We start from the raw sequence: 27,555 nt of genomic DNA, 5'->3' as shown, positions 1-27,555 counted from the left end.
TCTGGCAGTATCTAGTGGTGAAGTGAGCAGATTGCAACCAACTGAAGCCTCTCCCGTGTGCCAAGCGTGTTGGGAGAGCTACGGTGACAGACGCAAAAACACAAATGCCCCTCTCTAGAGCCATTTGTTGTAAGACTAGTGGCTCATTTGGAGCAGAGCCAGTGCGTTGAGTGTGTGTGTGTGTTCATGGGCAGTGAGTGGTGAAGCGAGAGAGAGAGAGAGAGCGGCGGCAAGGGGAGCGAGTAACATTATCGACTCCGACCAAAGCAGGAAAAGTTAACAGTGTTTGGTTTGTCCGTTCTGGGCTACCGTAGAAACATGGCGGTGCAACATGGTGGACTCCGTGGAGAGCAAGCCCCCAGGAAGAGCGCCGGGCTGTGAAGCATATTTCCGTAGTGGCCAAACGGTGGTACTACAACTTCCATGTCCGTCACGTGATGCCATTGTGCCCAAAAAATACTTTTTCCCATAAACTTACATTGGGAAAGAAGCGTCTGTAACTCGGAGTTAAATCAACTTACTAGTACGAACACTTGAATAACCCTTATTTAAATCATTAGGTCCTAAAAGTTCTAAAATGCACTAATAGTTATTTCCATTCCTCCGTTCATGTGAATGAGACCCAGACCCAGGCTGGAGCGAGGAGCTGGGAGGCGGAGTTAAAGGAAAGACTACTGCGCCTGCTCTATGGGCCCAATGGATGTGGAAGATCGCCGGATGATCCGGGTACATTATCACTCAGCTGTTGAGCCATTTGGCAACTCTCATAGGAATGAACGGGGCCTCGCCTCCAACGCTGTATCCACATCTCTTTATACATCCACGGGGAAGAGCTCCCGCTCTCTATTTAGATATAAACGGACATTATAAGGCAACGAAAACACAACGATTCTTATTTTCAGGTGATTAAACACTAAAGAAAACATAATTTTTAAAATTGTATATTCCATTCTGCCAATAGATCCTCCTAATTGTTACACGCTGGCCCTTTAATAGGTATTTTTCGTTGTGTGTGCGCCACCACGTTTCGTCTGATGCCAGTGAGTTACCAGGTGTTTGTGTGTGTGTGTGTGTGTGTGTGTAGATCTGTCTGTCTGCATTTGGTGCACGTCCGTTTGTGCGTCGGCATGTGTTTGTGTGTCTCGCGAGGGTGATGTGGCATGGAGGTCACTTCTGTCAGATCCAACGTCCAGGCCCATGCTGTGATGTGAAGGGCACTGTCAAGAGACAACCACGAGGCAGCACAGGTACAGCTGGCCTCAGTGCTCTTTTTCCTTTGTGGCACGCACACACACACACACATAGGCTGGGACAAACATGCTTCGTGTAAAGCGACACACGGTGGTGGGAAAGCCCCCCCCCCCAGGGAGAAAGCCCCAGGATTGTAGAGTCTCTTCAAAACAAACGCTACCACCTACTTGTTGACAATCTGCTCGCTGGTGACCAGCTACGTGACGCATCGTGTAACTGGGAGGATGGGAGCTCTGGCATATTTGTGGCTTAGCTGGGAGGATAGGAGCCTCATACAGAAGATGTTTAGAGCCACGTACTGAACTTGGAAGAGTAAAGGTTGGAATACAACAACAACCTGTGGGTGGATAAGTCCGAATTTGAAACATAGATGCTGGAGTTTCGGTCGGATGACCTCTTGAGAGTCCAGTTGTGTTTGTAACATTTGAAAATCTGCCAAAGAAAGATGATGATAATGTAAAAAAATGTTTTTACAGAAAGTAGAAGTTTATAGGTTAAAGGGCTTTGAATGTTAAGAACAAAACTGGTGACAATTGTGTTTGCTTATATATAAATATTACTTGAATGCAAACATAATTTATGATAAAAAAATGACTGGAAGGTACAGCCGCGCAATACATAAAGTCACATTCTTCTCACATCGGTGCTCAGAGTTCATTTAAGGAAAGTGATTTGGCTTCATTTCCTTCAGGAAAAAAAAAAATAAACCCTCTACTTCTCTATCATATTTCAGAATCTCGCTGAGACTCTTCCGCATTTCTCCGGGAGAAAATTATATAGTCAAAGTTCAATCAGCTTGTTTAAGTGTGTGAGAAGAAAGTATTAGCGGAGTCATGGAGAGATCAATTCGGTGGAACGGAGGAGGAAGAGTGTGATCGGGAAAAGCAGCCGGCGTATAATACAGGTACAGCCACGGCAGAATATATAACGCATGTTCGTGTCCTCGTGGACGTCTTAATAGAATATGAGATGCGTGGAGTTTTGAACTTTTCAGAAGTTTGCAGTGAAAACATTTCTGTGAAGTGTGGTGGTTTGTTTGTTGGTCCTCACAGCCTTGAACCGGACCCAGACATGCAGGTAGTATAGGGTTAACGACAGACGAGTGGTTGTGTGTATGTGTCGGCTGTGGCGCGTGTCTACAAATCTATCTCCCCCTTCACGTCTCTGTCAGTCTCTTTCTGTGGATGTTCTCGGGCTGTACCCCTCCAGTGTACACTGTGTCCACACTGTGGGAGAGCAGCTCTGAAACTTTAATGCTAATTGATCCCAGTGAAGAAGTGTGGACACAGGTGTGTTGCCGCAGGCCCTGGCTCTGACATGGATGCCAAGGGATTCTGGGTAACCGAGGGGCTTAGAGGGCCAGAGCAGAAAGTGCCACTAGCCGGGGCACGAGTGACCCAGTTCTTTTCTAATCAGCACAGGTCTGATGTGCACTGTGTGTGTGTGTGTGTGTGTGTGTGTGTGTGTCTGCACATCAGGCAGAGAGAGAAAAAGTATAATGGTCCCAAAAAGTGAAGGGCCTCAGGAACTAAATCTGAAACTAAAAGTTAATTCAGTGCATCCATGTCTGCACTTAAATTTCACCTTAAAGGACCAGTGTGTAACTATTCGAGGGATCTATTGGCAGAAATGTAATATAATATCAGTAAGTGTGTTTTCTTTAGTGTATAATCACCTGAAAATAAGAACGGTTGTGTTTTTGTTATCTTAGAATTAGCCGTTTATATCTACATACGGAGCGGGTCGTCTCCACGGAGTCCACCATTTCGCACCACCATGTTTCTACAGTAGAACAGAACGGACAAACTCTGTTGGGCCGGAGTCGATAACGTTACTCGCTCCTGTCGCCGCTGCTCTCTATCTCTCTCTTGCTTCACCACTCACTTCCCACGTACACACACACTCTAAGTGATCTTCTCTCTAGAGAGGGACATTCACGTTTTCGCGTCGGCCACCGTAGCTCTCCAACACGCTTGGCACACGGGAGCGGCCTCGGTTGGTTGCCATCTCCTCACCTCACCGCTAGATACCGCCAGATCCCACACAGTGGATCCTTGAAGAACGTTGAAGATTAGGCTCGTTAGACTAGTAGAAACTAAAGCGACCACTTGGTTTGTTTGACACGTCGTTTTTGCAAATGTTGAGACAACAACAGGAACCGCAACTGGATGGCTGCTCCGGTAGAAATGCAGGTAATATCCTCAAGTTCCTGGAACATTTTAGGTCCCGTGGTGAAAAGGGACCATAAGACACGATATACAGTAAGATAATGCTCCTGTGTGTGTGTGTGTGCACAGGTTTGAGTCGTGTATATGTGTTAGTTTTTGAACAAGTGTGATAATTGTGAGCCTTTGAGCCCCGGGAAAACCCAAATCTAAATCAGACTCAAGCTGCTGTGTAACTCCCAGATTTCCGCTCTAAGTTTGCAGATCGTGTGGGTGTGGGTGGGCGGGTTGCATGTATCTGCGCGCGCCTGTGTGTGTGTGTGTGTGTGTGTGTGTGTGTGTGTGTGTGTGTGTGCGTGTGTGTGTGTATGTGTGTGTTGGTCTGGATAGAAAAGAGACTTAGCGCTGCCAACACGCAGGTGTGCGGATTAGGTGTGATCCCCTCTCATATTCTCAGTAGTATATCTCATTTGATGGCTTTTCTGCCATGTAAATCTTATCAGAAACTAGCTAACAATAGCCCCACGTTGACAGACGCCCAAGCATCTGGCGAGCCACCGCTCTGAATGTTCAAACTGCTGTGAACAACCTGTCTCCCGAAAGAGAGAGAGAAGGAAACTCAAGGAGTCTGTGTGTGCTTCCTTGTGAGTGTTTGTGTGAAAGGGAAGAGAGAGAAAGAAAGAAAGGAGGAGAGGAAAGCGCATGTTGATAGCCTCATAAATCATGGAACAGATAGTGCTGTATCTTAACCAGTGTTGAGCCAGGTGATGGCATGATGATGATCTGAATGTGACTCTGCGTCTCATATTTCAGGCTCCCTCCGTTGACTTTGTTCCCCTCGCTCTGCCCAAAGATAGAGAAAGATGGAGCGAGGAGAGAAATAACTTTGGCCGGTACAGGGCCCCATTAAAGTGTGATGAGTGGCCTCAGTGAGGGGCTCTGTGTACAGCACTTTATTCAGGAACGATCACTTATTTATAGGTGTTGGAATTGTGTTGTTTGCTTGTTTTATTGAAAACCTTGTGGGTAAAGTGGCGGCAGGCCGCCTGGCATGTGAGCGCCACATCTCTGGAGGGCATCCCTGCAGAAAAATCTTCCTCCTTGATGAATAAGTGAAGGGGACAGATGCATTTTTCATTCACACAGAATCCATTGTCGCCTGAGATGTCTGGTCCGTGGGCATGTGTAGTCAACCTGCAGGCGGTTAAAAAAAAAAAAACACAACCACCCTTAGACGATACCACACATGCACATAATGTATTCACATAAATGCAGAAACACACAGGCTCCATTCAAGTTGTGGACACAGCGGAGCTCTGATAGACTGTCAGATGTTGTTAAGGAAGATGGATTAATTAGTGTTTACTCTCCAACATGACTGCAAGCTCAGTTATCAGTCAAGGCACAGACACATCTGCAATCTTGTTTAGGAAGGTGAATAAATTGCTATCCATCTCTTAAAGTTTGTTTTCACCTTTTGAAGTCTAAAAATTAAATTAATTTCCTGCAAGAAGGACAATAACAGAAAATATTAAAAGAAACTGAGAAGTGTTTTTTTGAGTAAATTATAAAATTTCAAATAATTTGATTTAAAAGTTACAAGGAGAGACAGTATGTCTGTCTATATGTTCTGCGTCTACCACCTCTACTTTACGTCTTGTACACAGAAACTCGCGTTGACAATCACACAGGCGGTGCACAAGCAAAAACATGAAGGTAGCAAAGTGTAGCCCATCACAGGAAGGGTTGTGGTGTTTTGTGTACAAGAGGGAGCATCTCTCCGTATGAATGATTTATATTAAAAGAGAAAGTGAAAAGTCCTTCTGGAAGCACACCCATCCTGCGCACCCTCCCCATGTGAACAGAAGGGAGCATCTTCACATGGCCAAATGGGTCTGATGGTGATGGCATGGAGGAGAGAGCGAGGCTGCTCCGCTCGCGAAGCCCTCTATGATCTCCACCACCACTCTCGCTGCGCGCTGGGACACATCAAAAAGGGAATTGATAAATAAATAACACACAACACCATGTTTTATTAACTTGCGTAAGGCATCAGTGGTGAGGGGGTCCTAGAGAATCCTGAGATTGGATGACGGCTTGGATTGTTGCTGGAAAACGTGAAGCGGCTGTCTCACCAGTTGCAGATTCTTTGAGGACGTCCTTATTGAACTGGGCCGTCGATGACAGAACAAATCACCTTGTAGAAAACTGTCTATATTTCTGACTTCTGCACCTTAATCTGATGGACTCACTGTAAATAGATTATGTAATGATCAGTGTGTGTGTGTGTGTTACAGTACAGCATGTTAGTGAGAAGCAGATGCAGAAATAGTAATTTATTAATGTGATGGGTACAACAGTAACTCCCAGCTGTACTTCTGTACCTGTGGGTTTTCTTACTGTATGTATTTACATATTCATTCATTCAGTTATTTGAAACCTCACCATCAGCACCGACAGTGAATGGGGATATTGCCAGATTATTATTTTATTATTGATGAATTAGGGTTGTCGCGGTATTGACGATAACTGTGATATTTAATAATTTAATATTGATATTGTGTTAATAATACACGTATGATATTGTGTAAATTTTTTATATATACAATTATGGTTACAGACTCTCTCTCCACCTTCCTACATTCGTATTTTTACAAACGCATAATAATCAAAGTTAAAGATGAATTTGGACAGCCTTAGGATAAATGTTAATGTTTCTTCTCGATTAAAGGCGCTCAATACCAAATTCAGAGCAGACCTACTGCCTCCATATGGCTCTCAATATGGCGACGGCTGAGCTAACGGTGCTAACAGCACGAACAGTGTTAACCGCAGAGCGGTGGCCATAAGCTAGTCCAGTGGTTCCCACATTTTTTTAATATCAAGGACCCCTAAACCTACACAAATAAGACCACAGATCCCCATTTGATATGATGTTGTTCCAGTGTCCCCATTCTGATAGGACTTTTTGCTTTAAGATGTTTTTTACAGAAAGTATATGAAACTCTGAAATGACCAAAATAGTCATACATCGTGTCATTGCGTTAGTTATGGATGGAATTAAAATGAAAATAAATGATTCTCCTTTTTGCTGGGGACCCCCTGGAACCCCTTCAAGGACCCCTGGGGCTCCCCGGATCCCGCTTTGAAAAGCACAACAGAGAGACTCACATGCACTAACATGCACGTGGGCCGGCCCGGCTTTGTAAACAAAGCACAGAGAAGCTCAGATTACAACACACACACTCACAGAGGGAGAGTGACTTCATTCTCTGCTCAGGTAGACATTACTCCTCTATATCTGTACATAGCTAATAGCAGTTTGCTGCTTTATTAACGCTCTGAATCGCGTACATCGAACCTTTAACTGATGAATTGTTTGGTCTATAAAATGTCAGAAAATATTTAAAAAGTCTTTCCTAAAAAGTTCCTAGAGCCCAAACTGACATCTTATAATTACTCATTTTGAACGGTCCAGATATTCAATTTGCAATTATATAAATCAGAAACAGCAAATCTGCACATTTGAGAAGATGGAAACATCAATTGTTGGACATGTTTGCTCAACAAAACGCCTCAAATGTTTTAATTGTCAAAATTGTTGACGATTAATTTGCTCAATTTTCTTCAACTAATTGTTTCAACACTGCAGCACAGTGCAATAGTAATAGGAAGACGAATTTTAAAAAAAAAGAGTGATGGACAGCGCTCTCCTTCCTCGGGCACTTGGATTGACACATGTACTGCAAACTCTTCGTCAAAAAAACACCTCTGGATACTTTTGACAGAAATCCGGCACTATTCCTAGAGATGGGGCTTTAGCTGTATTTTTGTCTGCAGTGCGGGAGCTGTACTGCTTTTCTTAACATGGCACAAACAGATGTTTGTTTCCATAAGCCCCTTCTTGGAGTGAATGCAGGGTGTTTTTATAGCCTGGCTTGTTTTATAAGTATTAATACTGTCAGGACGATGCTGGGGTTCAACTTGTCAGGTATTATCTACACATCGCGGATGGATTAGTGTATATATGTGTGTGTGTGCGTGACCGTGAGTGTGCATGTGTTTATGCATGTTTGTGTGTAATTGTGTGTGTGCGCTGCCAAACTTATTTGTGTTTCTGAGAATGTGTCTGAGCATTATGCACCTGTGAGCGTGTGTGTGTGTTTGCGTGTCATCTTGAGCGCACTGTGAAGGTGTCATTGTGCAGCCTAGGCCCTGTAAGCTGTCAGACAGTGAGAGATGCTGCACCTCTAAAGGGCATGCTTTCTGGGCCTTTCCTGTCTATTATAAGCCCTGCAACACTCATCAAGGCTGTTGAAGTGCACCCTCATGTCCCTCAAGCAGCCACAGAGAAAAGCCACCTTTCTAACTAGGAGAGCCCTTGCCTCTAAACTTCACATACCCTTGTCTTCCATTTTGACATGATAAACGCAAGCAGCAGTAATGAGGCGTCGGGGTTGTCAGGGCTTCCATTTTGTTTTTCTCAAACCTGAGTTGAGAAGAATCCTACACACTTTCTCCATTTTGAGGCACCCGGACCCGATTCCCTCCAAGCTACAGCTCGCAGTACCAGGGGTTAACACCTCATGGCATCCTTACTACACCCCACACTTATTTAGATCCCCACCCAATCCGATATCTTGTGTGGGGGAGTTATAGGAAATGATGCATTGCACACAAGGATACTTGCCAACCCTCCCCATTTCCATCTTCCCGACATCACAATTATCTCGTATTTCTCCAGATTTATGACAAATTTTCAAACCTTTTTTTCCTTTCTTGTTATCACAACCTGTTCCTGGCACTGTACAGCATGTACAAGCCTGACTGTTTCCACCCGGACGACAATAGATCTACACTTAATGTCGTTTCCTAGCACAAAAGAGCTGCTCGGGACACAACGCGGTTTGAGCTGCGCTCGTTACTGAGCGCGCAGCACCCAAAGTTGGGCTTTGCCTCCTTGGCGCAGTGAAAGCCATTGGAAATAATGGGTTTCAGATCGCAGCGGTGCCGTTATCGCATTGTGAAAGGGCTTTCAGTGACGGAGAGAGGGAGAGAAATGTAGAGATTCAAACAAGTTCATATCAGACGGGCGATTTACTCTGTATTCTATCCTAAGAAAAGTAAGATTAAAAGTATTTCAGATGGGGTTCCCCAGTAGCGGGCGCCCCATGTACCAAGGCTTCGTCCTTACTGCAGCAGCCTCAGGTTTGGATCTGACATGTGGCCCTTTGCTGCATGTCATACCCTCTCTCTCCCCCTTTCACAACTATCAATGTACCAATCTAATAAAGGCAAAATGGCCAAAAAAAATCTTTAAAAGTCACCAGAATGAAACAAAGTCTCTGAAACTCAACTTTTTCTGGGGGAAGACCACCAGACCCTTTGCTTTGGTTTTGAGACCCTCCCTCTTTCTGAGATCTCAAGGTTGGCAAGTACTGTATGCACACAAGACCTTTTTGATGTAACACTCCAGAAGTGATGACACCGATGGTGGTGCTACTAGCACTACAGCTAAGATCGACTGCACTGAGCCAGCTAGCCAAAGATTGAGATGTGTCCCTATCTCGCCATCTGTAACAGTCACGCCTGGAGTCCTCAGAAGCAGATCGCCCCGATACCAGCCACATCAAATCTCCAGTTTGCCAAGCAAATAGAATAAAACAATCTATCGATCTTGCCCCACCTCGCCGCGAATCAACACGATCCATCTGTGTTCATCAGACTATCTGGCTTTCTATCTTTTGTTGTCTGCAGGCAGGCACTCTTTTCTTTTCTTCTCCTTTTATTTTCTTCCTTCCTCCTCCCACATTTGTTTTGTGATCCATCAGCCTATTTACCTTATCATGCTGCCAAACCATCCATTTACGCTCCCATCTGTCTGTCAAACTATATCTTAGCTTCCATTTGTCTAACTATCTCTCTGTTTACTCGTTCACCTGTCAATCACGCGGCTTGTCTTGGCTGCCGCAGGTTCCAGCCGCTCGTCTGGCTGATGCCGTCTGTGACCTCATCGGCTCAGAAGACCGTCGGATAACGTAATTAGATTCATATCGCTTCATCTGTAGTTTTACACTGTATTAACTACGGCACAATGTAATTACAGTAATAGAGTTGCATCAGAGGCTAAATATATGGTCAGGGGTCGTGAATTCTTTAAGGTAGAAGGTCGACCTGTTTTGACATATCAAGTGTTTGTTAAATTAGTTTTAGTTGAGATGTAAAATATTAAAGTTTAGACTGTATTTTTTTTTTTTTGCAGAGCATTATCTGTGATCTAGATATCTCCCTCCACAGAATCCAAACGGAAGCAGGTCACTGCTTTGGCTCGGTCCTGTTCAGATCAGGCCTCAGTGGAGCACGCCAGACACTGATGTCCATGTAGTCGGGGGGTCTGGCCTCCCACTGAGCCCCGAACAGTCTTATAGGGTCAGTGAATGGCCCCCCCTAGGCACCAGAGTGCCGTGGCCTGATGGATGACTCTCTCTCCTGGCGCAGGCCTGTGAAAGGCAGGCCTCTGCCACAGGCCCCATCTGTGCTCTCCATGGCTCCTGCATGCCTTGTGGTCAAAGTCTCAGGCTGCTGGTGAAGCCCCAAATCAAAAGCTTCTGTCTAGCCGAATGGTTACAGCAGCACGTGCCACACAAACGCAACGTCCCGGGTTCGATTCTGACCTTGGGACCTTTGTTGCATGTCATACCCCTCTCTCCCTCTCTCCCTCTCTCCCTCCCTCCGTTTTTAGTACTCCTCTACGCTGTCATCTCTCTAAGGAAGGCGAAAAAATGCCCCAAAAAATAATCTTAAAAAAAAACGTCTGGCGTCCATATTCTGACACTGCTAGTGTCCCTGCATGCATGAAGTAGACTAGAGCAAATAAATGCATTAATTAGAACTGCAATGATTACTCGATTAATCGAGAGAGATAATCTGCAACTATTATTACAACCAATTAACAGTTTAAATCATTTTCCAAGCATGGTTCCAGGTTGTCAGATGTGATCATTTCATGATTTTCTTGGTTCTAAATTTAATATTTTTTAGGTTTTTGACTGTTGACCTTGGACTCTAGGATATCATCTAATATTATTACATGGCTTTGGTTTTTTTTAATTGAGGTTCTGGCAATAACTACATATATGTCCAGTTCCAAATATGTACTGAACCCATTTGAACAATACACAAAACAAACAAAACACAAAAACAGCAGGAGTTACAACTTTACAAACAAACAAAAATGACGTGTCTCTGTTTAATACTCGATTCTGATTGGTCAATCACGGTGTTCTACGGACTATAATGTCTTTATAGGAGCCCGCTGTTGTGAATAACAAACTTGCTATGGACGCAGACTTTGGACCATTTTTGTGTCAAATTATTGATTTCTTCAGTAAGTAGCCGTGTAATGAGCGGGATAATGTACAGCTAGCGGGTCATTGTTGTGAAATGAACCCCTTCAGGAATGAAAAGTTTCATTCTGAAAAGTCAGCTCTTTCAAGACCAACATGGCTCAGTTCAAAATTTAGTTTCAAAACCAAAAACTCCTCATCTCTTTTCTGACATGATTTTTGACATCAGATGATTTGCTACTGCTATACTTCATAGTGATGTTTGTTCAAACAGAGAGAGACTGAAGTCTCATCTGTCACTGGATTTAAATTAATGCCTCTGACTGTAGTAAATGCAGAAAAATAAAAAAAAGTGTCCAGGTCCTAACATCTGTCATTAAAGGAACGAATAAAAATAAGACGCGTTTTCTGATTAATCTAAAAGTCAGACTTTTACAGAGAAACTTGTAGCCTTGTGTAGTACATCTCATCTCCTTTCCTGCCTGCTAAACATGCTCAAAAGTTCAAATAACTTCCAACTAAAAGCTAAAACAGTGCTGCTCTATAATACCTAAAAAAAAAACTACAATACATTTTAGAATGTTAAAATGTAAAGCTTTCATTATACCCCAAAAAAGGTCTAAAATAATGCTTAAATATCAAATTAAGAGTAAAAAGGATTGAATGCAGCACCTCATCGCCCTGTCTGGATTTATTTCACAACAATGTCCAGCTCTCTGTACATTATTTCTTACATATCTGATGTATTATAGACCAAACAATGAATCTATTAATTGAAAAATAATCAACAGTTTAGTTTTTTAGTTGCAGCCCTGGACTTGATGTTTGAATGTAGTGGAGATGCTCCTCCCCCCTTTACAGCACACAATGTACTGCACATCCTAATACCACCACACTCCTAAGCTACACTGTATACTTAAGTGTTGTGCCAAAGTACGGAGATAATGCCAAAGTGAAAAGTAAACTCAAACAGCAGGCAAACTGGTGGGCAGTGCTTAGCAGTTTTAGGAATTTACTCTCCAGGATATTTGTTTGCTGTCATGGTTATACTTAGGTTGAAGCCTGCCTCCTGAAACTTGACTGCTGAGAGGACAATCATGAATGTGAGTTTTGCCTCAGGCACTGATCGATCGCAAAAAGTGTTTTCATATAACTGTTCATTTGGGCTGTGTGCGCCTCCGCTGCATCCCAGAATGCAAAGAGGCATTGTTCCGTGACTGAGGAATCAAGTCCAGCAGAGATATTTTTGAGGGAGATTTCTGAACCTGAGGGGCCCAATGAGGAGTCTGTGCTACAGCAGTCTGTCAGACTTGTTGTTTTCAATCAGAAATCTAACAAATGTTAGCCGAGCTTCAAAGAGAAAGATGGATTTTTTTTTTTTTTTTAAGATTACCACACACACAGATTCACACAGAGCTAAAAGCGCAAATAGTACACACAGGTTTTTACCTGCACAAACACACGCAAAACCTCTTTTCTTCTCTCCTGCTGTTTTGTCCCTGGTAGAGACCTGTCAACGCTTACCCACTGAGAAGATAAACTAGTACCTTTCTTCTCTCGCATTTGTATATGAACATGTGCTGCGATTTCCTGCTCTCCTGAAACACATTTTGTGCCGAGCAGTCAGGAGACATTACTCTCAGACCAAGCTCTTTTCAGTTGGGCTTTTTTAAAGGGGTAGTAAGTAAAGGTGTGCACATTATATGCTGTGTGCATGTGGGAGCACGTCAGCTGCATTTATGCACAGTATGTCTGACTATAAAAGCCCTACAAGGACGGATGGAGCCAGTTGCAATAAGAGGGGAAAAAAGGTGAGTGGCGGTGCACGGCCCAGTTTTTGTCAAAGAGAATCTGAAACTTTGTGAGTGGGGAGAATGGCTGTATTCACTATCTGGGTCAGTCACCAGTATTACCAGGCATGCACATCACAGTACCCACTGAGATAGAGTGGTGATAGAAGCATGGAAAGATTAACCACATCCCTGCGGTGTCAAAACCGATTGCATGTGTTATGACCACCCTGCTCTCTGCGAACCTCTCCTCATTACCGTTTATCTCAACAGCCTGTCAGTTAAACTCACTCTGCCTCCGAGTGCTGTATACAGACTGTCAAGCAGGATGGTGAACTTGTATACATGCACCCCTAATCTGAATACTATGAGATTTAGTGTCCATTTCAAGTTAAAATGTGTTGTCAGTGTTTAGATTGCTTTCTCCCGCTTCCTGGTCGGGGCTTTTTGTAGTAAACATTGTCGGTAATGTCAGTAATAAGGGGGGATTAAAAAGAGAAAAGTAGGGGAGGGCAAGAGAAAGAAATTGAAAAGGAGAAAATGTGGCACATAAGGGAGTGAAAAGCACAGAGTGTGGGAGAATTATCCAGGCCTGTCTTTGGTATTTCCCTCTGTCATGCCACTCTGATCGCCTCTGCCTGCTGGGAAAACACACCAAAATACATCAAGCAGCCCCCACGCGCTCAGATCCCCTGACATTTTGTACACTCCCCTCATATACAGGTAGGTGATACTTACTAAAAAAAAATGCTGGTAATTTACGATCAAACTTGGGAGAGTAGTCATAGAGAACAGTTTCTCTTTAAGCTTCCATAGATTGTAACAGAAGGCAGGATGCATCCTTGTGTTCACAGACAGGTTGGCTAGCTGAGTAGATCTATAAACCACGTACAGTCGTCTTTGAACGTAACATGTTTATTATCCAGGGAATATGTGAAAGTCCTTCTAGGACGTATTGAAAATCGATAAGTGAAAATGTTGGTGAGGCAGAAAGAGAGAAACTGGATATATCAATATGGGAAATTAGATAAAACGTAAGATTAACATTCAACTCTTCACAAACTTTAACACATCAGCTGAAACACTGAAAAGTTCTGAGTTCATCCTTTTTATGAGACGAATTAGAGTACATTGTAGTCTGTGTGTTTCTGCATTTTCCTTGTGAGCAGAATTGCAAAACATTTATAAATCATAGCGATGGCAATACGACATTTTTGTAAGCAGCAATATTTAAAATATTTCCCCATTAATGTGGGACATTTACATATAATTAGAATGTATATTTAATTTTCAATTTCGATTACAAAATTCATACCCAAAAAATTGATTTTGAAAATACCACTTGCAATGCAACCATTATCGATTAATCTGTCAATTATTTCTCGATTAATTGATTTGTTCTTTGGTCTACAAAATGTCAGAAAATGGTGAAAAATGTTTCCCAGAGCTCAAGATGACATCATCAAATGTCTTGTTTTGTCCACAACTCAAAGATATTCAGTTTACTGTCATAGAGGAGTAAAGAGAACAGAAAATATTCACATTTAAGAAGCTGGAATCAGAGAATTTAGACTTTTTTTCTTAAAAAAAAAATAATCCAATTGATTATCAAAATAGTTGGCAACTAATCTGTTAATCGTTGCAGCTCTAATTTGTTTGTTGTTTTTATTTTTTTTTTGTTACTTAGAGAAATTGCAACCACAAAATCATATTTATTTCTCTTCTGTTTTTGTTACCCGAAGCCAGATGTTGGCTGTAAATTACAGTGTTTTCTTGCAGCAGGAGAATAAACAACTTTTGGATGGTTGGTGATATAAAATCTGAGTCAAAATTGGTCCAAATCAATCTGCTCTTTTTTGAAAACCTAGATATTTTTTCTGTTAAAAAAAACTAAATCCCCAACCTATATAGTGCAGTAGCCGAGAGAGAGCGAGCATGTTGGGCTTTTAATCCTTTAATCTTCTACCGTGCATTGGTTTGTATACATTCAGCTGCTCTTTATAAATCAATGAGTGACTTGCACCATCAGATAGAAAAGGGTCACTGACACTCTTTCTTCTCTGACCCACCGTCCCCGTCATCCTTCCCCATTTCCTTTTTTTATTCCAGCTCTCCTCAACTGAAATCACCTTTTCTTCAGTTGCACTATTTCCCCCCGTCCCCTCCTCCTTGTTTGGGGTGATTACTCTTACCAGTGAACGAGGGGTTGTGTTTGCCGCGACTGTAGTTTTGCGATACCCGGCCCATAACTTTCAGTGGAGAAGAAATAGCTTCTCTCCCTCTGCATCCCATTTATACACCGTATCTTGTTTCTGTGTAGGGAGTTCCATTACTCTGTAGCTTGGATGCTGGCAGAAGGGAAGGGGGAAGGGAGGTGCAGAAGATGAAAAGAGGTGATAGAAGGTTGCGGCTGTTGCCGGTGCTGCAGACGGCGCTCTCCCCTTCGACAGAGAAGCAAACACAACATGTCGACACGCAGATTTAATCACCTTTATTATGTTTTATCGCATCAAAATATGAAGTGCAAAGCGACTCTGAGAGAGAATTAGACAAAAGGCGGTGACATGTCAGAGAGGCGATGTCGTCGCTCACTTGTTTAGCACAAAAGAAGGCAAATGCGAAAGATTATTCTAAAATAGATGCAGCTCCAGTCACGCCTTATGATGCATCCCTGTTTGCCTTCTGCAGCTATTTACACACATGATGGGTGATTATGTGAGCCTGACCTTGTTATTGTGGCCTTGATGAATGCGAGCACCGTGTTTAGATGTTGGCCCAGGGTCTGATGCTACCCAGATGATATTTAATGAACACAGTAATCCCTCTAAAAGTCTTCCTGTTTATACTGGCCACTGGGAGGCAATTCCTCAAAGTATCCCATGCTGAAAGCGTTTGATAGATGACTGGCAGCTTTTCCTTCTTTTGCGGATCACAGAGCCTTATCATGATGTAATTCCGCGTAATTAGCCAAAAGATGACAGTAACACAAAAGTCATTATGGTATTTAATCTCTTTTTGGGGGAATCCACTGGGGAGAAACCGCGACTCCATCGTAACATGAAATGACATCTCACTGGAGGCCCTCCAAACAGTCAGGAGAAGGTTGGAGTTGACTGCGCCGGCTTAAGGCCTCTGCTTTAGCTGTTTAGTAATCTTGGCGTCCTCTCCTCCTCCTATTACCCTTGTCTCATTCAGAGCCTCTCCCTTGTGGCAGAGATCATCATGATATACATGCAACGATATGCTCTTGTGTGTTAGTGTGCAACGCATTGAGACATTTTTTCTGTGCACCGCTTGAACACTTAAACCTGCAGTAGGCACAATGTTTATGGCATCATTGGGCAAAAAATTCCATAATGACCTTTCAGCATATTGTAATTCAAGTGTTCTGAGAGAGACTTCTGCTCCTCCTCATGGCTCTGTTTTCAGGCTTTAAAAAATCTAGCCCGTGACGGGAGACTTCGACCAATCACAGGTCATTTCAGAGAGAGAGCGTGTTCCTATTGGCTGTTCATTCAACAGAGGCAGCTATAAATCACTCGTGAACTCCGATCAAACGGTGAAACTAGGCAACGCTGATAAAATATGAATCAATATTCTGTTACGTTAATGCCTATTTCTGGCCTCAAATGTTTTCAGAAACATCTTGTAGTGTACTGTTTAGCTGTAAAATGAGAAAGTTTGCTCCGGCTGGTGGGCGGTCATCTCGGCATGGCTGCCGGGTCACAAACTTTTTCATTTTACAGCTAAACAGTACACTACAAGATGTTTCTGAAAACATTTTATGCAAGAAATAGGCATTACAGTAACAGAATAATGATTCATATTTGATCAGCGATGCCTAGTTTGACCGTTTGATCGGAGTTCACGAGTGATTGACAGCTGCTCAGAGACGGCAAAGCTCCAGCTCGGCTCTGATTGGTTGTTTTCCTCCGGTCTGTGAAACCTTGCAGATGCCGTTAGGAGCACCGGAGGACACCGGAGAACATCGGAAGACACAGAGGCACATGATTTATTCTCAGATTACCTGTCTCATGCACTACTGTCAGGATATAGTGACCGCTTTATAAAAATAACTTGTTTTAATCATATTTGCACCGATCTCTTCCCACTGCTGCCTTAAGCAACAATGTATTTCCTTCTGTGTGTGTGTCAGTGACTTCCCCCTCCATCTGCCCACCCTCATTGAAATCCTCAGTGCATTTAGTAACATTTTGAGAAACGGTGCCAGCATTTAATTAAGTTCTGGTACGCCAACATCTCCCCGCTGTAACATGGAATACCTGTTCTTCTTTTGTCAATTTCTTCTCCTGTTCTCGTGCTCCTCTGCGTCGCGCCTACTGTAACTCGGAAAGATGTTGCCGCTGGGAGAAGCAGGTAAAGAAGCCATCAAAACCAATGCAAGTAGAAAGAGTTGCAATCAGTGCTCCAAATAACCGTAGAGTTTGTCTTTTTCGCGTAGATCTCTCCTCCTATCCCCCAGTCTCACTTTGTTTCCCTCCCTGTCTGCACATGTGTGTGTGTGTGTGCTTGAAGCGTTCAATTCAGCGGAGGCTAGTAGTAATGTTTCTCTCCCTGTAGAAATGGCTGCTGTTTGTTCAATTGTTGTGATAGATTGATGTGGGGTGGGAAAAAGATGGGCTTTTATGCACCTGAAGATAGGAACAGAAAAGTCTTTATGAGAAGCCAATAGCTCTCCGTTCAAGGATCCTCTGATGGGAGATGCATTTTGCTGGAGGTTTTTTTCCTCCCGTTTTGTGAAGTCTTTGACAAAAGCTTTCCCATGTATTTAGGCAACCCCCAGAAGAGCACTTATCATTTGTTATTCCACAAAAAAGCGGCCTGCTATACATGTTTCTGTAGGGTTTCAACAAGTGGTCACATCAATGGTCTGCATTGTTTTCAGTTCACACAGCACACTAATGGCTCTTCAAGTAACCGAGCCTGTGTGCTCTTGTTAAATACAGTCACATGTACGTATCAATAGACCTGAACCCTTGGTGTTGATTCAAAGTAAACTATAAGTACGCCGTATTGGTGCTGAGAGCTGATTGGGCTGGTTGTGGTTTACTGTCATCACTTGCTACAAACTACAGAGAATGTTATGTTTCAATTAGGGCTATCAAAGTTAACACGATAATAACGCAAATTCATTTTAACGCCACACATTTCTTTAACGCAATAACGCAACTTGCGATTTTTTAGGTTGTAGCCTGTCTTGCCATGTCATACTAGCTTGTCGCGAAGGAGGCTTAATAACGCTCCAAACTTATGCAAAATTATGGCGAGGAAAAACTGTTCCCTTGACCTCTGACCTCAAGATATGTGAATGGAAATGTGTTCTATGGGTACCCACGAGTCTCCCCTTTACAGACATGTCCACTTTATGATAATCACATGCAGTTTTGCGGGCAAGTCATAGTCAAGTCAGCACACTGACACACTGACAGCTGTTGTTGCCTGTTGGCCTTGAGTTTGCCATGTTATGATTTGAGCATATTTTCTATGCTAAATGCAGTACCTGTGAGGGTTTCTGGACAATAGTTGTCATTGTTTTGTGTTGTTAATTGATTTCTAATAATAAATATATACATACATTTGCATAAAGCAAGCATATTTGTCCACTCCCATGTTGATAAGAGTATTAAATACTTGACAAATCTCCCTTTAAGGTACATTTTGAACAGATAAAAAAATGTGCGATTAATCGCGATTGAATATTTCTATCGATTGACAGCCCTAATTTTAAATGGTTGATCTAATGGTGGGTATTCTGTATATAATGTGTGTATATCTTGCTGTTGACTGGAAAAATAGCCCCCAGTAGATGTAATTTTTATAGATCCGTTTGTGGATTGTTCCAGTTTATTTTACGATTTCACTTCAATTCATTTATGGTCTTTTTTTTTGTATAGTCTTCTCTTCCATCCTTGTCTCTGTCTTTTTTCCCATCTTATTTATAGTGATGTTGTGATGTAACCCAAGATGACCCCGCATTAGAGACAGAGGGCCTGTATTCTCCCAGCTCTGTTTTTCATGATAGACTGAGGGTTAAAGGGGAAATGATGTTACAGCAATTGGGCTTGCGAACGATTGGCAAGGACGGATAGTGCATGATCTACCTTTTTTTTCTTTTTCCAATTCTGTCCCTGTTCTTTTTTTGTTTGATTTGAAAGGAGGAAGGTTGCATAAGTCATGGTTACAGGCTGAAAGCACAACCTGTGGATGTAAAAATGAGTGCGTGGATAAGTAGTGATGTTGTTGGACACGCTGCTGGAGCATGTTCGCTTCAACAATCACCTACTGTAAATCAACATATTGAAAGAAGCAGAGAATACAGAGCCTTTTTAAAAAACATCTCGCTCTGTCTTCCTTTCGCTCTTTCGGTTCCTTCCCTCCCTCGTTCTCTCTCTCTCTCCTCTTGTGCACCATCTGCATGATGCTTTGTATCCAATCTGAAGGAGTGCTTTCTGTTCTCCACCGCGATGGTGGGAGTGTGTGTGTGTTTTGTGTGCACATGTTTGTGTATGTGTTCCTAGGCATCACAGTCACTCTCAGCTCATTACCTGACATGATGGATGGCGCGAGTGCCATTAAACAACGCCCAGCCCGGGACGCCTGGCACCCTACAGCTGGCACTGACTAATGGGCACGGTGGTGGCGGCACGCTTGGAAACACCAGGGAGTCCTGTGTGGGTGTGCCTTCAGTCATCTCCATGGCTATGCTTCCTGGTCCTGTCCAGCCCCACCTGCCACCTGGCTGCCCAGCGGATGCCATGGGCATTTCTGGGCAGGCATGGTTGGATAGCATGGGAGGCAGTGTTTGTATGACTCTGTCGCAGAACTGGCAACGGAGAAAGTGCTTCCTGACCACGAGAGCTGCACTGAAACATTCGCTAGCAGCCACTTTTATTAACTTTTATTTTTCAATTCTGATTTAGTTGGATCTGTATTTTGGTTCATATCAGAATCTTTCTGAATGAATAACACAAAATAGTCCTGTTTGTGTTTTATATCAGTGTTTCCCAACCTATTTACCTTGAAGCCCCTCCTACTTGTATCTAAGAAAAGCTGAGCCAGCCCCTGACGTCATCACCCTAAAGAAATTACAAAACCTCAAACATAATCCTTAATTTGAATAAAGTGATTCAGTATATTAAAAAAGTTAGTCTTTTTTATTAAATCAACTTTCTTTAATGGCTAGAACTTGTCAGTTTCGTCAAAATAAATAAAGTGATGACGTCTTGACGTATTCAACAAGCAAATGAAGATAAATAATATGAAAACTTAATTAATTTACTATAAGAGTGTTTGTTATTGTGGTTAAATAAATGTAATTTATGGTGATTGCTACTAGACTGCCTCATTAATACAGGTGTGTGCCTTCCTTTGTGTGCTTCAAGCGGGTGAAAATGTTGTTTTTGAAAGGCTAAACGCCAACAAATATGGATTTAAGCAGAATATTTATTTCGATTTTGCTATTAAGTAGGAAAAATATATATATTTTTAAATAGTTTTATAAACAGACTTTTGTATAAATTTGACCAGCAAGTGTGTTGTTTAGAGCTGTCAAAGTTAACGCCACTAATTCCTTTAACGCATTACCGCAATCGATCTTTCGGAGGTTATAGTGGGCTCAGTTTTAAAGCTAGAGTGAAGATACATCATAGGCATCATATGAAACTAAAACACCTAACAAATCCATTGGTACCAACCATGTCATATTGCAAAGGAGGTTAACTAACGCTCCAAACTTGTGCTACATTTTGGCGAGGAAAAACTGGCATGGCCATTTTCAAATCTAATTTTGACAATCCATGCGGCCCCAGGCTGGGAACCACTTCTCTATAAGTACCGCATACTGTATGGAGTCTTGTTATTCCTCTGCCCCCACTTGTTTATCTGTTTGTGTGTGCGCCTGCATGCGTGCATTTACTTTGTTTTCTGTGCATATGCTGCTCCTGAGAGGACTTGAGGGGCTCTTGAGTGGAAGCCTGGATCAGGAGCTGAATGGAGTTACTATGACACCAGACACGAGCACCTCAACTCCAGCAGCTTCTTCTGTTCCTCCGCCCTCCCCTGCTGCTCCGCTCTCAATCAGCCTGGATTTGCTTCACGTTGTTCCTTCTCTCCTCCCTCCACCTCTTTTCTCTGCCTCCCTCTGTTTCTCCATACAGTCTTTCATTTAGTTGAGCTCCTGCGTGCCAGTATGGATCAATGTAACAACACTTTCTTGTTCTTTCTCAGTCTCACTCTCTGTTTGTGATTCTCTGTTGTTTCTTCAACAGACAACCGCCGCGCAGTCCTGGAAAGGTCTCGCTCACGCCACAACGCAAATCACCAAGCTCGATGATCGTCCACGCCTACCACAAGACGCTAGATAAGTGCCAAAGAGGCCTGCGAGGTGGAGACCTGGAAGACATCTGAAGGAGGGACAGACCACCACTCACTGTAGCACTCACACACACACACAGCACCAAGTATGAAACAAAACTTAAAGCATCATCTACAGTGCATCACACACATGCATCTATTTTTCATGCTGTTCCTCTGCTGCCTTACATATTTATTCACATCACTCTAAAAGTACATGTCCTCTCGAGATGGTTTTGATTTATAAAAAAAAAAAAAAAAAACATTTTTAAGGCTGCTGCTGTTTTTAAAGAAAAGGTTTTCTTTGCTTGGAAATGCATTTTGATTCTTGCAAGACTTCTACTAATCCTTTTTGAAATCAAAATACTATAGTTCACATACAGATTTGACATGAAACATGCAGTGTTTTGAAGATAGACATTCTACCAAGAAGGACTGCGCCGTAGCGTTCGCTTATCGTCCTGGAAAACACACCACACACACAGTACATTCAGCAAAGGGGGCAGCCGTCCTTTAAAGGGAAGACGGGGATTTGACGCCCGCGTTGGTAAGCCGAAAACCTGCTGACGTGTTTCTTCAACAGGTCTCTGAACTCTTCACAGAAGAGGGAGTGGTTGCTTAAAATGTTTTTTTCTGTCAATCCCACCTTCAACTAACATCGAGGGAATATTACTAGTAAATGTACAAACAGTCCATATGAGTGATTTCATTTCATTACGTATCCGACAAAGCAACAAGAGCTGGCCCCTGTCTGCGCCGATGTTTCACAGCATGTGACTCATGGATCTCGAAACTGCAATCTCCATTTTGACAGGATGCATTTTATTTTTAGCTGTGTAATATCTAACCGATGCCTGCGGGTGCTGATCTCTGTCCCAAGGTCGCTTTTGCTGTTAACGTGAGAGACTGACACATTTCTAAATGCATATAACTGCCGAGAGCAGCTAGCGCGACCCTTTGACCTTTCCTGCGGTCGTACAGGTTTTCAGTGGGGGTGGGTTGGTTGTACAAATGTATTACAGCGTTTTTAATATTAATCTATTTCGATCTGTGTGGGGGGGTTTTTTTATACGAAGGCTCTAAAAAGAAGTCAAGAAATTCAATCTGTCTGGAGAGCGATGGTGGAAAGTTTGCTTCAGATTTTCAAATTCATCCCGTTTTCAAAAAATAAATAGATAAATAAAAAATGATCTCTGTAGGAAAACCAAGTTAATTTGTAATTAATATAAACAGGGCTAAGCAGCTGAGATTTCAATGGGTAAAATTTATATTGTAGAACAAATGCAAAAATGTTTTTAGGCTTATAATGAACCACAGGACGTATTTTATTCATACTGATGAAGCTTTCAGCGTCGAAACAAACACCTGCCGTTGGTGTTCCTGTACAAAATAGTTGAAACTTAGCTGTAAGCTTTGTTCCTCTGTAAGGACCCGCTGTCACAGTTTCTTCACGTGAACTATTTATTCATATATTCATGCCGAGGGCGGCCGAGTCCCCTCACTGCCCTAAACTGTAAGCAGATGCTACTAAAAACAACCATTGAATCCACATGGAGATCGGGCACGACCAGAATAATCGACTAAGGGGCACAGAAGACAAGATGATGCTTGTCTTGGCGAGTGAGTCTCCAAACGCCCTCCAATTCCCCAGCTCTAATAGCATAAGTGACCCTTTTTACCATAACACGAGTTACTTTAATAATACCATAACTCGCTTTAGGCTTTGTGTGCATGTTTGTGTTTGGGCGGGCGAGTGTGTGTGTGTGTGTGTGCAAGCTCAGTAATCGGACGGGAACCCAGGCAAAATAGGATTCAGTGTGTTTGACTCCCGGGCTGAATAGATGGAGATTTCTCATTTAAACAGTCTGCCTTGTGATGTGTCTGTTTCACGATGCCTCCTCTCCCAGCCTGCATGCTTCTAAAAATGCAATTTTACACATCATCTCGGCTCAAGGTGCAGCCACAATGCTCCGAGAAGTCGGCATATTTAAGAAGACAATAATTCTCCTGCGAATATAAGGTTCGAGCAGTCGCACGGAGAGAGCATAGCGAATGAGGTTTCCGCATAAGGGATTCTGCGTGGAGAGGAGTTTTAAGGGCGTGTTGTATACAGCGGGGGATAGAGATGTGCCATGAAAGGCAGTGATTTCCTTTTTTTTCTAATCGCATCTCGCCCTCGTGTCGTCGACACCACCACGCCGTGCAGTTCAGTAAAGTATTGAATATCAGTTCTCCATCAACACCAACGTCTGCTGTGACACTTGGTGTTTTCTCACCTTCTGATTGGATACTGTAAATGCCAAAACAACCAATGTTTTGTGGTTGACAAATTCACTTAAAACTTTTTCTTGATTATTAAATCAAATCAGATTTTTTTTTTTTTTCCACATGTGCCAACTTTCTTTTTTTGGGGCGGGAAACACAGTTCTCAACCTACAATGATTGAAAAGTGTTTTTATTATTTTGTATATCAAAGGGAGTACAGGTATCTTTTTTGTCAAAGTATGAGAAAGATTGTACAGACATAAAAACTAGATTTTTTTTTAATTTAATTTAATTGTAACCATTGTTTAATAAACATTGATCCAATTAAGAACTGTCATTCGAAGTAGGAGATTTTGATGTGATTACAAAATGATAGTCATGTGGTATTTCTTATCTAAAACACTCAAAAAACTTTTTCTAAGATGTAATTTATTTGGAAAACAAAACATTTTGTCATGATGCCATTGTAGAACGTAATGAGCTACGGTGTTAGCAATTGTAGAAGTTTCATATCATCCATCTATGAACAATTGATGCAACCCAAAACTTAAGGTTTGTTGCCATTCAATAGATCTAATGGCTGGAAAGCAGTGGCTGAAAACATGAAAGTTAAAAATCCTTTTTTTCTTAACTCATTTGTGCCCACAACTAAATTTTTAATTTCCTGGAAGTGGAGTCAAAATCAGTCAAACAATTTGGCTTAAAAATTAGTTTTTCTTATCATACAATATCTAGTCTTTTGGCTCATGACTGTTTTTGCAGTAGACTCCATTATATTTTAGGAAAAAACAGTAGTCCATTGTGCTCAAATACTAGACTACTACAAGGAGCACAATCAAGTATGTGGTATCTATGAACTCATAACACGTTGAATATCAAAGATATGCACACATATGCAGTTTAAAAGAAATATTTCAAATGGAAAACATTTAATAAACACAATGTTCAACAATCCTGACTTTAACTATTAATAAATGTCAAAGTTGTTCTGTTAGATACTTGGTTAAAGTATGTCCGTACCAAATTACAAGAGTTTTGACCAATCAGAACAAATGTGGCATTTCCCCTTATCATAATAAATATAGTCGTTGGGCACTAATGGGTTAATAAAAACAGCTGTAGCACAGATAACTTTACATTATAAGAGAAGCTTCTACAATGACAACATTCCTCATCATCCCTGTAAGTGATTGTTGTACCCCCCCGATCCCTCTTCATTCCATCTGTTAGGATAATAAAGATGTATGTGTTTATATAGAGAATAGCAGGAGTGTTTCTGGTCAAAGAACCTGACTTGTTCCATCAGTTTAGTGTGAAAAACAGGCCTCTATGTGTTGAGGCCGATCATCCCATTGTCTTTTAGCTTGTGACTAACCGAACCGGTGACTTGTGCTCATGGTAAATGTAAGAATGAGGAGGCAGGGGTATGAATTTATCAAAAAAACTGTAAAAGGTGCCATTTTTGGTGGTGATTGTTGGCGAACGCTTTATTTAAAAGAGAAGTTTGCAATCTAACTTGCAGTCACTGACTGTGCACTTTACCTCACGAGACATTCTGCTCAGGCAGAGGAAGAGTTGTTTGAGATGTTTGAATACGACATTGCCACTAACAGAGTGAACTATTTGCAAAGTATTTTCTTTTGGTAAATAGTTGCAGCTGCCACCTATCCAGTTCTTCCCTACTTTGTGAGTGCTTACTATTGATTTGTGGAAGACCAATCGCGGCTGTACCAACAAACGACGCTCATAACTGTTGACAAACGCTGTCCGGCCGTAATGTGTAAGCTGCCATATCCCTGCCTGCCCTCCTAGTTGTCATTGAGTATGTTTTATTGTCTTAAGAAACATTTATATTTGTAACATTTTAAGTTTATTTGTACCCTTAAGAACATGAAAAAAAAAAGAAATGGTTATGCACACTGTCCTTCCATAGAATATGTAATGGGATATGATACTAAATAATAACCACTTTGTTATATAAACTGATTTCTGAAAGATACTTTGTCTGTTTGTCTTGTCTTGAAGTATTGAAATATTTCTTTGTCAACCACTGTGTTTTTTTTTAAGTCTTCATCTTTTGTTTTTCCTAAGGCCGTCAATCGATTCAAATATTGAATTGTGATTTAATCGCAAATTTTGTATCTGTTCAAAATGTACCTTAAAGGGAGATTTGTCAAGTATTTAATACTCTTATCAACATGGGAGTGGGAGAAGATGCTTTCTTTATGCAAATGTATGTATATATTTATTATTGGAAATGAATTAACAACACAAAACAATGACAGATATTGTCCAGAAACCCTCACAGGTACTGCATTTAGCATAAATAATATGCTCAAATCATAATATGACAAACTGCAGCCCAACAGGCAACAACAGCTGTCAGTGTGTCAGTGTGCTGACTTGACTATGACTTGCCCCAAACTGCATGTGATTATCATAAAGTGGGCATGTCTGTAAAGGGGAGACTCGTGGGTACCCATAGAACCCATTTTCATTCACATATCTTGAGGTCAGAGGTCAAGGGACCCCTTTGAAAATGTCCATGCTGTTTTTTCCTCGCCAAAATTTAGCATCAATTTGGAGCGTTATTTAGCCTCCTTCGCGACAAGCTAGTATGACATGGTTCGTACTGATGGATTCCTTAGGTTTTCTAGTTTCATATGAAAGCCTATCTTCATTCTAGCTTTAAATCTGAGCCCGCTACAACCTCCGGATGATCGAATTGCATTAATGTAAATTAAAGAAATTAGTGGCGTTAAAACTAATTTGCGTTAACTTTGACAGCCCTAGTTTTTCCAAAACCCTCCGGTCTAAAATTGCATCCTCAGTTTACTTTGCGACAGGGCAGCAGATACCTGCCTCACTCTGACTTATGGACAGGGATTACAGAGCGCTCTAGGTGTAAGCACATGATGAATGGGACAGCTCCTACCTATAAAAGCAACATATTTGGACCTTGGTGCCCCCACTGCTTTATCTTGCACAGTGTCAAAGGCAAAGTGATAATGCTGTCATGTCCAACGGCAGCTTAGGGAAATTACTACGGAGTCAGAAAATACATATCCAGAAAAATTTGCCCTTTTTAATCATTTTTCAGACCTTTAAAATCTCCCCTTGTCACGACAAATTTCCTCCGCCCCAAGTTGGAGGGCGAGGGAAAGAAAGCATAGAAATCCAATAATTTGTTTATCATTTTCATACTGAAGGATTTAATACCAAAACAAACAAGCATTGTGTCTGATTCTGTTATAGAGTTTATAATTAATAATAAAACGTGAGACCGTATTTTATTTTAGTGTAGCAAACGTGGGAAAATTGAACTCTGTGTTTGTGTGCTGCTTCGCTATGTGAGATGTATTGACTCTCCTGTTTCCATGTGTTCCTCCCCGTCTGGCGTCCCAGGAGTGAGTGTCAAATGGCAGGGCAGAGCTGTTCCTGTCCAAGCTTCTTAACGTTACACTCCCCCCCTCCTCTCCCTTCCCCAAACATGCTCAAATCCAACTGCGTGTTCTCCCTGCATGTGCCATGTCCCGCTTCCCTGCTGCAGCATGACATCATAAAATAAAGGCTGACATGGGGAACTAACCCCGTGGCCACAAAGGACCCCTCTCACTTTCCTCCTGCACACACAAACACACACAGACGCTTCATTCTGCAGAGTCTTGGGAGTGATCTTCTCTCCTCCTCCCAGTGTGCAGCGAGACAGATGGAGATTCATCTCTCAACAAGCTGTGATCTGTGTTTAGAGATGTGTGCTGCAGAACACAACTCTAATTAGGTTTATTGTTGATCTTGGGAGGTTAATTTGTACTTGGCTGCAAGTAAACATACTGAAAGAGGCCAACCTAGTTCCTTACAAGGAACACCAAGAATTGCAGCTACGAAGAAGGGCGGCTTTCTTTATCTTCTTGACTTTCCAGGTGATTCAGAAAGATTATACCCCCCGTGCTATATTTGTCTGGTCTGCTGTAATTGCGCTTTGTACCGAGGGTGAGAGATCTGTCTTGGTTGGGATGGTAGAAGTAGGAATGAGATACAGAAAGTGTGTTCGGCTAATGAGCTTAGGGGTACAGTTGTGTGTACGTGGCAGGTATTTTATCCAGTTTTTTTATTTTTACAACCTCCAGGTAAGTAGCCTTGTCAGAGCCTGAGAGATGAGCAAGGCCCACACAAGTTCTCATTTCTCTCTCCCACCCTCTTTCTTCACGCTATACACAGACTTGTTTCTAATGCGCCCGGTGACAGATCAGTTGTCAGCGGGAGTACAACATAATTATGTTTCATTTTGCATTTCCACCTACTTGACAATACGCAAACATTATGGAGATGAGACAAAGCAGACAGTAACGATTCCCTCCTTAC

General features: G+C 42.1%; 1 protein-coding gene and 2 long non-coding RNA genes across 10 annotated transcripts in view; 2 read left to right on the top strand and 1 right to left on the bottom strand.

Moving 5' to 3' along the window:
* The window catches only part of diaph2 (diaphanous-related formin 2), a 447,791-nt gene extending 422,602 nt beyond the window's left edge, over positions 1 to 25,189 (top strand). For 5 of the 8 annotated variants that reach the window (XM_037780358.1, XM_037780361.1, XM_037780360.1 and 2 more), the window contains 2 exons: positions 16,908 to 16,929; positions 20,841 to 25,189. In XM_037780358.1, coding sequence (XP_037636286.1) covers positions 16,908 to 16,929; positions 20,841 to 20,979 — 161 coding nt within the window. In that variant the 3' untranslated portion in view covers positions 20,980 to 25,189. The remainder of the gene's footprint in view (positions 1 to 16,907; positions 16,930 to 20,840) is intronic. The other 3 variants (XM_037780365.1, XM_037780364.1, XM_037780363.1) reach the window with 1 other exon arrangement.
* On the top strand, positions 722 to 12,070 carry LOC119494470. The gene is made up of 3 exons (XR_005208220.1): positions 722 to 1,744; positions 4,044 to 4,048; positions 12,060 to 12,070. It is a non-coding gene; the product is annotated as an uncharacterized LOC119494470 (long non-coding RNA).
* Positions 8,705 to 27,555, bottom strand: LOC119494469. Its single transcript, XR_005208219.1, has 3 exons — positions 27,542 to 27,555; positions 20,524 to 20,531; positions 8,705 to 11,235 (listed from the first exon to the last, which is right to left on the bottom strand). It is a non-coding gene; the product is annotated as an uncharacterized LOC119494469 (long non-coding RNA).

The sequence above is a fragment of the Sebastes umbrosus genome, chromosome 9 (genome assembly GCF_015220745.1).
Source record: "Sebastes umbrosus isolate fSebUmb1 chromosome 9, fSebUmb1.pri, whole genome shotgun sequence".
NCBI lineage: Eukaryota > Metazoa > Chordata > Actinopteri > Perciformes > Sebastidae > Sebastes > Sebastes umbrosus.
The sequence above is the reverse complement of the archived record's forward strand: the minus strand, read 5'-3'. Positions and strand labels throughout refer to the sequence as shown.